This window comes from Geotrypetes seraphini, chromosome 2 (assembly GCF_902459505.1).
Source record: "Geotrypetes seraphini chromosome 2, aGeoSer1.1, whole genome shotgun sequence".
Lineage (NCBI taxonomy): Eukaryota > Metazoa > Chordata > Amphibia > Gymnophiona > Dermophiidae > Geotrypetes > Geotrypetes seraphini.
The window spans coordinates 74,149,833-74,163,784 of record NC_047085.1 but is presented as its reverse complement, the minus strand read 5'-3'; the positions used below and the strand labels follow the sequence as shown (position 1 = coordinate 74,163,784).

Below are 13,952 nucleotides of genomic sequence, written 5' to 3'. Positions count from 1 at the left end.
AATTGTTAATACTTTTTTTTTTTATAGGGTTTGATTTGTCCTGATTGAAGAGTAACCGTGATCTTAAATTTTGATGATTTGTCTCTCTTCTGTACTGTTTTTAGGTATTATGTATGTGAATATACTGTAAACTGGTATAGAAATTTTAAAGATAAATAAAATAATGAAATCCAATGCTTGACATTACCTGAGATAGCCGTTGACATCCTGCTTTACCAGCAAAGATTTCATTATTGGTTTGTGGTTACCATTTGGGACTCCTGATGCAGGCACCATAGCTGAAACACGGTCCGTGTTGAGTTCATGTTTTGAGCCATGTGACTGTTGCATATATATTTTCTTTCCTACTAATAAAAAGGGGTTTGAAGACCAGGCATGCTCTGCTCATTTTCTTGTATTTGGAATACATAGACAAATATGTTTTAATGGGACAGAGTCTACATGGGTTCAGCCAAGGGAGGTCTTGCCTTTCCAATTTGCTTCACTTTGAAGGTGTGAATAAACATGTGGATACAGGTGAGCCGGTTGATACATCTAAATTTTCAGAAAGCTTTTGCTAAAGTTCCTCAAGAGAGGCTCATGGGATAGGAAGCAATGTTCAGTTGTAGATTAGAAATTGATTATCAGTCAGAAAACAGAGGGAGGGTTAAATGCCCATTTTTCTCAATGGGGGAGAGTAAATACTGGAGTGCCACAGCGATCTGTACTAGGACCGGTGCTATTTAACTTATTTATAAATTATCTGGAAATTGGAACGACTAGTGTCATCTACAAATTTAATCACTTTACTCAACTGTTCAAAGTTGTTAAAATGCAGGCAGATCTTAGGAAATTGAAAGACTGGGCATCCAAGTGGCAGATTAAATTTTATGTGGACAAATGCAAAGTGATGCATATTGGAAAGAATAACCCAAATCACAAGTTACTAGATGCAAGGGTCCAACCTGGGGGTTAGCACCCAAGAAAAAGATCTAGGTGTCATTGTAGACAATACGATGAAACCTTCCGCCCAATGTATGGTGGTGGCCAAACAGACAAACCAGACGCTAGAAATTATTTTTTAAAAAAGGGATCGTTAACAAAACTAAGAATGTTATAATACGGTACTTTTGTATTGCTCCATGGTGCGACCTCACCTGGAGTATTGCATTCAATTCTGGTCTCCTTATCTACTCCACTCAGGATTTTGTAGACTTCAATCATATCTCCCCCTCAGCCGTCTTGTCTACAACAGCCTCATGGAACGTGCTTCCAGAGGCTGTTGTAGACAAGAAAACATTAAATGGTTTCAAAGAAAGTTTGGATAGATTCCTAGAAGAAAAAGGGATTGAAGGGTATAGATAGGTATAGACCACTACTCAGGCGATGGGCCTGATGGGCCGCCGCGGGAGCGGACCGCTGGGCAGGATGGACCTATGGTCTGCCTCAGCGGAGGCAACTTCTTATCTTACTTCTTAAGAAAGATATATAGAGGCACTAGAAAAGGTTCAACGAAGAGTGACCAAGATGATAAAGGGATGGGACTCGTCTCATATGAGGAAAGACTAAAAAGGTTAGGGCTGTTCAGCTTGGAAAAGAGACGGCTGAGGGGGAGATATGATTGAAGTCTACAAAATCCTGAGTGGAGTAGAACAAGTAGTTCAAATTTTATTTATTTATTTTTTTTCACTGTCAAATTACAAAGACCAGGGGACACTCAAAATTACAGCAAAATATTTTTTAAACCAATAGAAGGAAATAATTTTTCACTCAGAGAATAGTTAAACTCTGGAATGCATTGCTAGAGGATGTGGTAAGAGTAGTTAACAGATGGTTTTTACATGATGGTTTGGACATGTTCCTAGAGTAAATGTCCATAGTTTGCTATTGAGACAGACATGAACTATGCCACTGCTTGCCTGAATCAGCTGCATGGAATGTTTGCTACTCTTTGGGTTTTGTGACCTGGATTGGCCACCATGAAGATGGGCCACTGGGCTAGATGGACTTGACCTGGAATCTAGTTCCTTCTACGTTCTATTCTCTGTCCCACCCTACTGAGGGCTGCTTTGCTACATCCCAGTAGTCTCTGGATTAATCTGCTGCTGATAAGAAAGGTAAAACCAAAAAAACTCTGGAGTGATGATGTTCCTAAACTGACTTTATTTGAAAGTGTCAAAGTTCCAAAGGTACACTGAAATCATCCACATAAAAATAGGCTATCCACATAAAAGCCTTAAAGGACCTAGTCCACTAGGGATACAGGACCCAACACGGTCTGCGTTTCGACAAAAAGTCTTCTTCAAACGCAAGCTCACCACACAATTGTTTCCCACGTATTCACCTTTATAGGACCCCCAGGGACCCCTGAAGAAGACTTTTTGTCGAAACGCGGACCTTGTTGTGTCCTGTATCCCTAGCAGACTAGGTCCTTTAAGGCTTTTATGTGGATAATCTATTTTTATGTGGATGAATTTATTTTATGTGGATGATTTCAGTGTACCTTTGGAACTTTGACACTTTCAAATAAAGTCCATTTAGGAACATCATCACTTCACAGAGTGTGTTGGTTTTCTCTGGATTTTCTTCTCTGTGGATATTTTGGGGTCAATTCCTGTTGTTTTTTGGCTGATAAGAAAGGTAAAATTATGTTCTTACTTAATAATTTTCTTTTCTTTAATCACAGCAGGTAATCCAGGGTCCTGCCCTGTATGTTCCTTTCTGTTTTGTCTTTGGGTTAGATTCACTATTCTTAACTTAGTGATCCAATCCGTGGCCAATCCGTGGCCGAGTCTTCCCAGGCGACTGATTCACCAACCCTTTCATGCAAATGGGGGCGATCGGAAGCTTGCTCCACAGCAATTGCATGGATCGCTGCTGAGCGATCCAGACGCATGCACAGACCATCTTCTTTCCCTGTAGATCAGTGTATCTCAAACTGTGTGCCATGGACCTCCTGAGATTTCAGGTGTGCCGCAGAACACTGGGGAGGAGGAGGAGAGGCACCGGTGCCAGCTGACTGCCTACAGGCAATCAGTGGGCGCCAGCACTAGCCTTCTTTCTGACCCTCTAACTTTCTGGCACCCCTCACTGGCATCTCGGGGTCTGCCAGGAGGGCCTTCACACACATGTGGACATTGACATGATGATGTCACGCAGATGTGTGATGTCATCATGGCGATATCTGCACACTTCCAGGTGCCTTGAGCCATGGCCACTACCTTTAGTGTGCCGCAGCTCGAGAAAATTTGCTTGTGCTTGTCTATGGATGTGGGAAGAGTGGGAGGGACCACCTCTAGCACGGATAAGGAAGAAAGAGGAGGATCTTCAGCCTCATCTGGTGCTCATTGGTCAGAATTTCCCAGGGGCGTAAAGAGAAGTAATGTTTGTCCTGCACACAAAGGAGCTGAAGGTTGAGCTTGGGGGGGGGAATGTAACTTGCTTTTATTTTTTTAATTTTTGGGCTTTTACTCGCAAGCCTGTGGTTTTAACCTGCAGATTTAAAGCGGGGCTGCATTGCAGCGTGTTCTGTAACAGAACATGCCTTAGTGCAGCCCCACTTTAAACCCGCGGTTTAAAACCACAGGCTCACACTGCAGGAAACGGCGATCCCTGGCGGCAGCAGCCTCTTCCTCTTCACTGGTCAAGCAGTTGTTCTTGCAATAGCCATTAGTGTGAGTGAGCAGAAGAGTCGGCAGGGATGTGAGTGACTGGTCCTCGGCAGTTACTTGTTTTTTGATCTGCCAACCCAGTCGATATTCCAGATTTTTTTTGTGAATTGCTGCCTTCCTACATTTGCATGCGTGGATCGGATTGGGCGCGGATCTGATCGGGAGTAAGGTTAGTGAATTGGGTCAGGGTAGCAAAGTGGTTACAAACTGGTTGAGATACGATCAGTGTTCTTAGTGAATCTAGCCCTGTGTTCCTTAGGGATTGGCCCTGGAGGGCGTACTGGATGTGGATTCACCAACTGTGAGGAGGGAGTTATGTGCCAACTGGCTTATCTTGTTGATCCTGCTGCTTTGTTGCAAGGAATACTGGCTAACCAGTGAGCATACCATCTTATATATGACAGAGCTCAGCTTGGTGCTCTCTTATCTCCAGCTACTGAAGGATGGACATAACCCACTCGTGTCTGGATTCATCTGCTGTGACTAAAGGAAATAAAATTATCAGGTAAGAACAAAATGTTACCTTCTCATCCCAAAAAAGGATATTTGTTTTTTACATAAGTTTTTCACTAAGCTGTGCTAGCAAGTAAGGTTGAATCGGTCCCTAAGTCTGACTTGGTGGGTGAAGTGATTTGTATAAAGGTCTCCAAAGAGTATTAGTGAGGATAAGCAGATTTTGAAGCCTGGCTTTCCTGATTCTAAGTCCACAAGGCTGCTTCTCCAAGCAGGATTCTTTTTATAATATACTTCACCTGTACCAGGTTGAACCTTCTTGTTGGTCATATTAAAGTAATCTGCTCAGGTTTTAAATTTTTTTTCTTAACCAAGATGTACAGATTTAGATCTTGCAAAAGACAGTTCCACGTATCGATTTGGAATTTCTGAAGCTGAAGACATGAGACGCATCATTGTAACCTTGATTACAGAACCCTACAGTAAGTGTTTAGTGATACACTTCTATTTCCTCCTTAATTCTTGAGTGATGCATTGCACCTTTCTATGCACCCTGTCCGGCTCAATGAAGAAGGGTTGACTTCTCAGTCTTGGATTCCCAGTAGGGCCAAGCATGTATTCCAGCACCATTCACATATTAGCAAGTCCTTAGATATTCCAGAATAGAGGCCCATAGCACATAAAACATTTTTTGAGAGGTTTTTTGGTGGGTTCAGATCTGGTGATATCTTCCTGCTTTGATTTCTATTTAGGTTATGGTGTTGACCTTTATTCATATTCGCCTGAGTTCATTTTTGTCCCATGTTATGTTCTTTTTATAACTTGGCTCACCATCTTAGTGAAAGCCATTGACTGAGAGACCACAAGCTACCGGTTCTTCTGCAACCTGCTTAAGAGCCCAGACTTTAGTCCAGGTTAAGTACTGCCATTGAGCAATGAGTGAGGTTCCTTTTGCCCAGGGCCCTGTATATGCTGTATCTGTAACATCCCTAGTCTCACTCGGACAGGAAGCAGAGTCCTTGGATAGGGAAATGAACTCAGCTCACTTATATAGCTCACTTACTTACATAAGGTTCAGTGGACAGAAGTACAAAAAAATAGAAAACTGAGGGGGGAAAGTAACACTGGGAGCTTTCTTCTATTTTCCATGATACCAGCAGCACTACCCATTAAACCTGAGAGTATGCATTGGAAAAGGGATGTTTTCAAATTTTCCTTAAACTTGTCTGTAGAAGTTATTGATTTTAAGTTTAAAAGGTATGGAGTTCAAGTTTAAAGTTTATTAAAATTTTGATGACACACTAATCATAAATTCTAAGCGTTTAACAATTAAAATTAAGATGGGTAACAATTAACATACTTCTTAATGACAAGACATAACATACATGAAAACAAGAGGGCAGTGAGAGAAATATTAAAGTTGGATGGGATCAATACAGAAATTGACAAGGGTGGACCCAGAGATCATTTAGCATTCTTATGTATCTTTAAAAAGGAAACTTGTAAGGTTTCCTTTGAATTTATCTAAATTTTGCTCAGATCTTAAATGTGAAGGTAACGAGTTCCAAATTGTAGGTGCTATAGTTGCAAATGAAGAAGCCCTACGAGTACTAATGATTTTTAAAGATGGAACATGAAGAAGGTGCTGAGATGCTGATCTTAAGGTTCTTGAAGGATCATGAGAGATGAGGAGCTTATAATGAAGGCAGGTTTATGGTTTTAAAAGGTAATTAAAGCAATTTTATATGTAATTCGATTAGGGATTGGTAACCAGTGTGTACTCTTTAACAGAGTGTAATGTGATCAAATTTCTTGTTTGTTAATAATTTTTATGGCAGTGTTTTGTATTAATTGTAGACGTCGGATGTCTTTTTGACAACACCTTTATATAAGGAACTAGTGTTTAAGCCCGTTACATTAACGGGTGCTAGAGTAGATGTCTGTTTTTTTTTTTTCTTTGTCTCTCTCTCTCCTTGGACACCGTGTCTGTCATTCTTTTTGTCTGTATCTCTCCCTGGCCCCCTGTCTGTCTGTCTCCCTAGCCCCCTGCCTGCATTTCTCTGTTGCGCGATGCCTGCCTGTCTCTTCATGGCCCCCTTCTGTTCCCCCCCCCTCCAAGAGCAATGCATGATTGCTGTCTGACCCTAGCACACTCCTCCCCCCAAAGCAGCCCCCTTTCCCCTCCACTTCTTACCATCATGGGACACATGATTGCTGTCTGCCCCCCAGCACACCCCTCCCTCCAAAGCAGCCCCCTTTCCCTCTCTCCCTATGCCCTGTTGTGTCATGCCTGCCTGCTCCATGAACCCTTCTATTCCCCCAATCACAGCGCAAAGCACGATTGCTGTCTGCCCCCAGCACACCCCTCCCACAAAGCAGCCCCCTTTTCCTCTCCCCCTGCCCCCTGTTGAAAAAACAGTTCTTAACAGCACTAATCTGAAGGCGGTAGGACAGTTTACTGTCAATCATTACACCAAGGATTTTAACTGAACTGATGGAGTTTATCGGTGTGTCATTGATAGCAATAGGAGATGTTAAGTGAATATTTTCTTTCCATGGAAAGAGAAGACAGTTGGTTTTGGAGGTACTTAATAAGAGCATATTATCACATAACCATTGGTTGATCTTATTTAATTTTGAGTTGACAAGATTAATGTCATTGGGATTGGATGCGTCAATGGGATGGATAATCTGAATATCATCTGCATAATTGGTAAGACCGATAGATTGGCATAAAGTAAGTAAAGGGGCCAGGTAGATATTGAAGAGTAGAGGGGAGAGTATTGATCCTTGTGGGATACCAAAGTTATTTTTGAAAACAGTTGATGTGTTATTGAAGGATACTACGGAGGTACGATTTGAAAAATAAGAAGAGAACCAGTCGAAGATTTGCACAGAAATTCTAACTGCGGCAAGTCTTTGGAGAAGTAATGAATGGTCTATCATTTCAAAAGCATCTGAGAGATCTAAAGAAACAAGAATGATGGATTTGTGCTGGTCTAGAAAGTATTGTATAGAAGTGGTTAGACCTAGTAATGCATGTTCCATTGAGTGATTTTTGCGAAAACCGGTTTGATTGGGGTGAAGAGCTTGAGTTTTATCAAAGAAATCGGATATCATGTTAAATACTATTTTTTTCAGTTAATTTTGAAAGGAATGGAAGATTTGAGATTGGCCTATAGTTGGTGCAGTCCAAGATGCTTTCTTTGCTATTTTTGATTTAAGATGGATTAAGGAGTGCATTATTGCTGTGGTAAGGCTTTTGTTAATTAATTTAAGTATAAATGGGACAAAAAATGGAACACTAATGTTTTAAGATAAATGGTAGATTAGAGTCAGAATTGGAACCTGTGGAGGGGCATAATCAAAAAAAGCGTCTAAGTCCCCTTTTGGCCTAAGTCCTTAAAACGTTCAACCCAGAAGCAGGGAAAGTGTCCATAACCAAAACAAATGTCCTTGTTTTGATTATGGCCTTCCTCTGCCTAAACGCCCAATCACCACTACATCTAAAAGTACACCCACACCACGGTCTACACTTTTCAGCCATAATGAAACAAAAAACCACCTAAGTCACAAACGTCCAACAGAAGGGCTTTTAGGCGAAGGAAGAGCCAGTCCTTCGCCTAAAAGCTGGATTCTGTAACCGGTGTCTGTCAAAAACAACACCGGTTACAGAATCCCCCCCCACAACCATCCAGGCAGGAGGGTGCCCAAGCCCTCCTGTCATGTAAAACACGACCCCCACCCCCTCCCGACAACATCGGGGCAAGAGGGAGCTCAAGCCCTCTTGCCCCGGCCAACCACGGCACCCCCGACGATATCGGGGCAAGAGGGAGCCCAAGCCCTCTTGCCCTGCCGATTAACATCGGGCCAGGAGAGAGCCCAAGCTCTCCTGGCCCCAGCGACCCCCCCCTCCCGCGACTGGCTTGGGCCAGAAGGGAGCCCAAGCCCTCCTGGCCCTGGCGACCCCCCCCCCCCCGCTGCTACTCGATTGGGCCAGGAGGGAGCCCAAACCCTCATGGCCCCGGTGACCCCCTACCCCCACCCCCCACTACATTACGGGCAGGAGGGATCCCAGACCCTCCTGCCCTCGACGAAGCCCCCTCCCCCCAAAGTCTGCCCCCAGAACCCCCGATCGCGCCCCCCCAGCCAACCCATGACCCCCTCCGGTCGACCCCATGACAAACCCGTCCGGCAGGCAGGCAGCCCACAGCAGAATGGGGCCAGATTAGCCCAGCCCTCCCAAAGCCCCACCTACAGGTGGGGCCTAAGGTGCCTGGGCCAATCAGAAAAGAGGCCAGGAGGGTTTGAGCTCCCTCCTGGCCCAATCGAATAGCGGGGGGGGGGGGGGGTCACCAGGGCCAGGAGGGTTTGGGCTCCCTCCAGGCCCAATCGAATAGCGGCGGGAGGGGCGCCAGGGCCAGGAGGGCTTCGGCTCCCTCCTGGCTTGCTCATTCTCGGCGGGGGGGGGGGGGAACGATCGCCTTGGGGCAAGAGGGCTTGGGCTCCCTCTTGCCTCAATATCAGCGGGGAGTCAGCAGGGCAAGAGGGCTTGGGCTCCCTCTTGCCCCAAGGTTGTCGGGGGGAGGAGTCGCGGCTGCCGCAGGGCAAGAGGGCTCCCTCTTGCCCCGATGTTGTATGTGTGTGTGGGGGGGGTGATGCATCGTGGCAGGAGAGATGTCTCATCTCCCCTACCGCGATGCCATCCTCCTCTACCGGAACTGCCGCGACCCGCGGCAGGAGAGATAGGGCATCTCTCCTGCCGCGGGTCGCAGCAGTTCAGGTAGAGGAGTGATGGCATCGCGGTAGGGGAGATGAGGCATCTCTCCTGCCGCGATGGTTGTGGTAGGTCGGTTGCCGAGCCGCTGAATTGATCGCGCCAGCGGCCCCTTTTTTGGCACTTAGACCTGGTTTGACTACGTCTAAGTCAAAAAGGTCCAAGTGCCGACTAGGCAACCTGTAATTGTTTTGGTTATACCTGTTGTACGCCTAGGTGTAGGCTGGCCCACCTCCCGCCCACTGCCTGCCCTTTCCCCTCCTCTAAACACACCTCTTTTCTCTCTGTGTGTCTAGAGGCAGGGAAAAGGCCTAAGCTGTTTTTAGATACGTCTAAAAACCAGCTTTGGTTATGGATACTTGGACGATCAGGCTTTTTGATCATCCAAGTAGCCATTTAGGACACTTAGATGTGGTTTTTTTTTTATTATTACCCCCCTTAGGGTTTAGAGATAGCATAATAAGCTGAATGTCATTTAAAGAAGGGAGAATGAAACGTGAGCATGTAGCATATAAGTGGTTTGTAGTATTATCGTCTGGATTATTAATGTTTTGAGATTTATTTTTTATTGGTTTGGATTTTTGCTTTAAAAAAATGTGCTAGGTTTTGGGCTGTAGGAGAGGAATCATTTGTAATGATTTGTTTCTGTTTGAATTGTCAGATTTTTTAAAATGGAAAATAGAGCCGAGGAGTTCTTTATTTTTTTATTATAATTTTTTTTCCAGATTAATTGATTGTAGAATTGTGAATGTTCATTATATTTATTAAGATTGGATGGAGTGGATTTGCTCGTCATTTCCATTCTAAAGAGCGTAATTGACACTTAAGAAGAAGTGATGAATTGAACCAAGGGTTTTTTTTTTGTTTTTTGGAAGAGATGATGCGGGTTGAAACGGGCAATTTTATCAAGAAGGGAAGGGCAGGCCATGTCCCAGATCTCTATTTGTTTGTCTGGTTCTTCCAGGTCAAAGGAGTTGATATCAAGTTGGAACAATGAAGATGTTAGTTTTTCTTTAAGATTCCCAAAGTCTCTTGTGTAAATAGTTAAAGGTGGTGATGAGTTGGGGATGGTTATGGGAAGAAAAAAGTCAAAATGAAGTAATGATCGGGCCAGGGTACTTGAAGTAATAGAGGATTAGAAAAGTTGGATTTATGGAACGATGGCATAAAGATCATATTGATAGTATGGCCTTTGGAATGGGTAGGGTCCGAGAACTAAGGGGTGAAATTGAGATCGGACATGCGAGTCAAAAAATCCTGGGTAAAGGAGGAACTAACATCTTCCAGACGAATATTGAAGTTCCCTAATATTATGGGAAATTGAGATTGGGTGGCAAACTTTAATATTAAAGACTGAACTTGGGTTGAGTTGCATTCTTTTCTGTCAATGACCCAAAGAATTGGTTCTCTGACATGTTCATGGACTCTCTTCTTTATATGATGGAATTATAAGCAGTTGCTTATTTGTGGATCTTAGATTTCTTCCAGATGTGAACGGGCTCAGCAGGCTTGATAGGCTCCATTATGATATTAGTCTAAACTAGGATTGGCACATCGAACACTGCAGTTACCAGCCATAGACATGGTGTAACTGTGGCACTTAAATGTAGCAAGGATGCTTGTAACTTACACATCCAACTTATAAAATATTGCAGTTGGGAGCCCCATCCATGTATGTATCCCTTTTAATTTATGCTCTAAGTTATATGCCAAGATCAACTAGGATTACAAAAGTGCAAACAAAATAACATAACCAGCCTGAAGAAAGGGGACAAAGAAGACTTTAATTGTTATAACCTGATGAGGCCCGTGTTTCAGCTTCAAGCCTGTGTCAGAGGTCTAAAAAATACATAAAACAATATCTTAGGTCAAATTGCATCTTAAAAGAATGATAATAATGCAAATATATTATTTTTTTGTCTAAACGACCAAATAGAACAATAAAATGTCATATAGGTTTCATAAACATTACATTAACTAAAACTTGTATTAAGTTACAAAGAAAACACCAAAATGAGAAATATGTATTTCCTAAAATATATCTTAATAAAATGAACAAAAATGATAGACTACATAAACCTGAGAATGAACTTAAAATGTATTTATTTAAAAAGATTAAAACAATCTAGTACCTATAGTGTAAATCGTCCCTTCTTGATTCAGACATTAAGGAAATTGTAGTCTCACAAGACCAGATGTTCATGAAATTAAACAAGCAAGACTCAAACTAATAGGAAATTGTAATTGATGATTAATTATCTAAATTTCTTCAAATTGAAGTGCATATGATGTGAAAAAGAGAGGAAATGTGCTGAATGCTAACATTCTATGTGCAGTTGTAAAAACTGATTTATATCTAAAGCGTGATGAAAAACAAACTAGGTGTCTTTGAAAACTACTATTATTAATTATTTCTAGAGTATTACCAGACGTATGCAGCGTTGTACAGTCACAAAGACAACAGTCCCTGCTCCAATGAGCTTACAATCTAAACAATAAAGACAGACAAAACAGGATGCCAGGGTAGGGGTTACATTTAGAGGGGATAGTTAAACCATAGGCGTTGGACCAGGGGAGGGGGGCATGGGCCATGGCTTCCCACAAAATTGCCTGTCCTGTAGGTCAGGGGGTACATGGGCTGACCGCCGCCTACTGCCGCTGCTGCTCCCTGCCCGCCACCACTGTAACTGCAGGAAGGGAAGGGCCAGGCGCATGCAGCGAATGCATGCTGCTGGCCTACAAGCCTCCTCCCCGATGTCAATTCTGACAGAGAAGGTCCGGGCCAGCCAATGGCTGGCCTGGACGTTCTCACTGACGTCTGAATTGATGTTGGGTGAAAGCTTGTTGGCTGGCACCACTGCACGCGCCTGGCTCTTCCCTTTTTAGATTTGCTGCTGCAGCGGGTAGTGAGCAGTGGTGGGGGGTAGGCCAGGCTTTGGTGTGGGAAGGAGGCAGGCAGGCTGGCTTTGGGGGAGGGGTTGTAGAAAGGCTGGAAGGCAGTGAGGGGGACATAGGAAAGAGAGAGAGAGAGACAGAGAGAGAAAGGCCTGGATCAAAGGGGAAAGAAAGGAGGCAGATGCTGGACTATGGGAGGTACAGACAGAGTGGGGGAGACCCTGAGGAAGAACAGAGAGATAGAAGATCATAACAGAGGAGGGAGACCTGGAACAAATGTGGTGGTAGGTACAAAGGAGTACTGACACTGGATCTGGGGAGGGTAAGCAGAGGGAAAAGAGAGAGACCTGGACCCAAAGGGGATGGGGCTGGATTTTGAAAGAAATGTTAGATAAGAAAGAAAGAAATATTGGATGCACGGTCAGAAGGAAGTGCAACCAGAGACTCATGAAATCACCAGACAACAAAGGTAGGAATAAATGATTTTATTTTCAATTTAGTGATCAAAATGTGTCAGTTTTGAGAACTTATATCTGCTGTCTATTTTTCTATAGTTGAGGTGACATTGCATATTTTAAAGTCATCTGCCTTGACATCTTTGAAAACCCCCGGAATATAAATGATAATTAACATTTTCTCTGCATACAGTGTGCTTTGTGGTTTTTTTTTAAATTTTGTGATTACCATTATGTATTAATAAGATTATATTGTGTGTATATGAAAAATGAATAGAAGAAATTGCATTACAATTAGTATTTTTACTATGGGGATGGAGTCAGGGGCAGAGTTTAGGCAGGTCTGGGGTGGAGCTTTTGGCTTGGCTCACTCCTAGTATTCGATACTTATGTTCCTGTACCCACTGCGAAGTGCCTTTGGCTTAAATCTCACCATACAAGCTGACTTCCTTCTTTAAATTCATCCTGACCACCTTTAATTCTGCTCTCATGCTGGCCAAGCAAAACTACTACATCTAGCTAACTCCTTTTCTTCCAGTTCCTGTCCTATCTTTGTTACACTGAACTACCTTCTCAAAGCACCCCCTCCTCCAACCCCTCCCTTTTCTCTCCCCAGACGATGGCTGAATTCTTCCATGACAAGGTACACAAGATCGGCCTTGAATTTGCTGCAAAGTCACATCCCTTTCCACCATCCATTCTCCTGACCTTCCAACTCCCACATCATTTCTTCCTTCACCCAAACTCAGATGAAACACACACATCCTTCCTCTCCTAACCCACCTCCCCTTACCCAGTCCCACTCTCTTGACATTTTCAACTCCTGCAGACTTCTTCTTTCTCTGAACTCTTGGAGGAAGAAACCACACAACTTTTGTCCTCAGCCAAGCCAACCATGTGCCCCTCTGACCCCAATTCCCACCCCTCTTCTTGACCCCATCTCACCTACTTTTATCCCTGCTATCTGTCATATCCTCAACCTATTCATTTCCACTGCAACTGTTCCCGATGCCTTCAAAACATGCAGTGGTTAAGCTGCTTCTCAAAAATCCTTTACTGAACCCTACCTTTCCCTTCAGCTATTGCCATGTCTCCCTTCTTCCATTCCTATCCAAGCTACTCAAACGTACTGTCTCCACTGCTGCCTTAACTTCCTTTCATCTCGATAGACTCTTGATCCTCTACAATCTGGCTTTTGCCTCTTATACTCCACAGATATTGCCATTACCAAATTTTGCAGTAAAGTGTTCCTGTCTAGATCAAAGGGCCTTTACTCTATCCTCATCCTTCTTGATCTGTCTGCTTTTGATATTGTTAATCACTGCTTACTCCTTGATATGCTGTCTTGCTTGGATTCTACAAATCTGTCCTCTTCTGGTTTGCTTCCTACCTCTATCGCACCTTTAGTGAATGCGCTGGTGGGTCCTCCCCTACTGCTATCCCGCTAGTGGTTGGTGTACCACAGGGCTCCAGCATCACCTATATGCTGATGATTCCCACATCTACCTTTCTACACCCAAGGTTTCACCTAAAATCTAAGAGAAAATCTCAGCTTGTCTGGCTGATATTGCAGCCTGGATGTCCTGCAACCACCTGAAACTTAACATATCCAAGACTGAACTGCTCTTTTCCTCCTAAACCCTTTGCTCGTCTCCCTCCATTCTCCATCTCTGTAAATCAGGGATCTCAAAGTCCCTCCTTGAGGGCCGCAATCCAGTTGGG

The 13,952-nt window shown here is 43.6% G+C and overlaps 1 protein-coding gene across 3 annotated transcripts in view; it reads left to right on the top strand.

The window, feature by feature from the left end:
- ESRP1 (epithelial splicing regulatory protein 1) overlaps nt 1-13,952 on the top strand; it is a 181,037-nt gene that overhangs the window by 63,575 nt on the left and 103,510 nt on the right. For all 3 annotated transcript variants that reach the window (XM_033934758.1, XM_033934757.1, XM_033934756.1), the window contains one exon: nt 4,487-4,585. In XM_033934758.1, the coding sequence (XP_033790649.1) occupies nt 4,487-4,585 (99 nt within the window). The remainder of the gene's footprint in view (nt 1-4,486; nt 4,586-13,952) is intronic.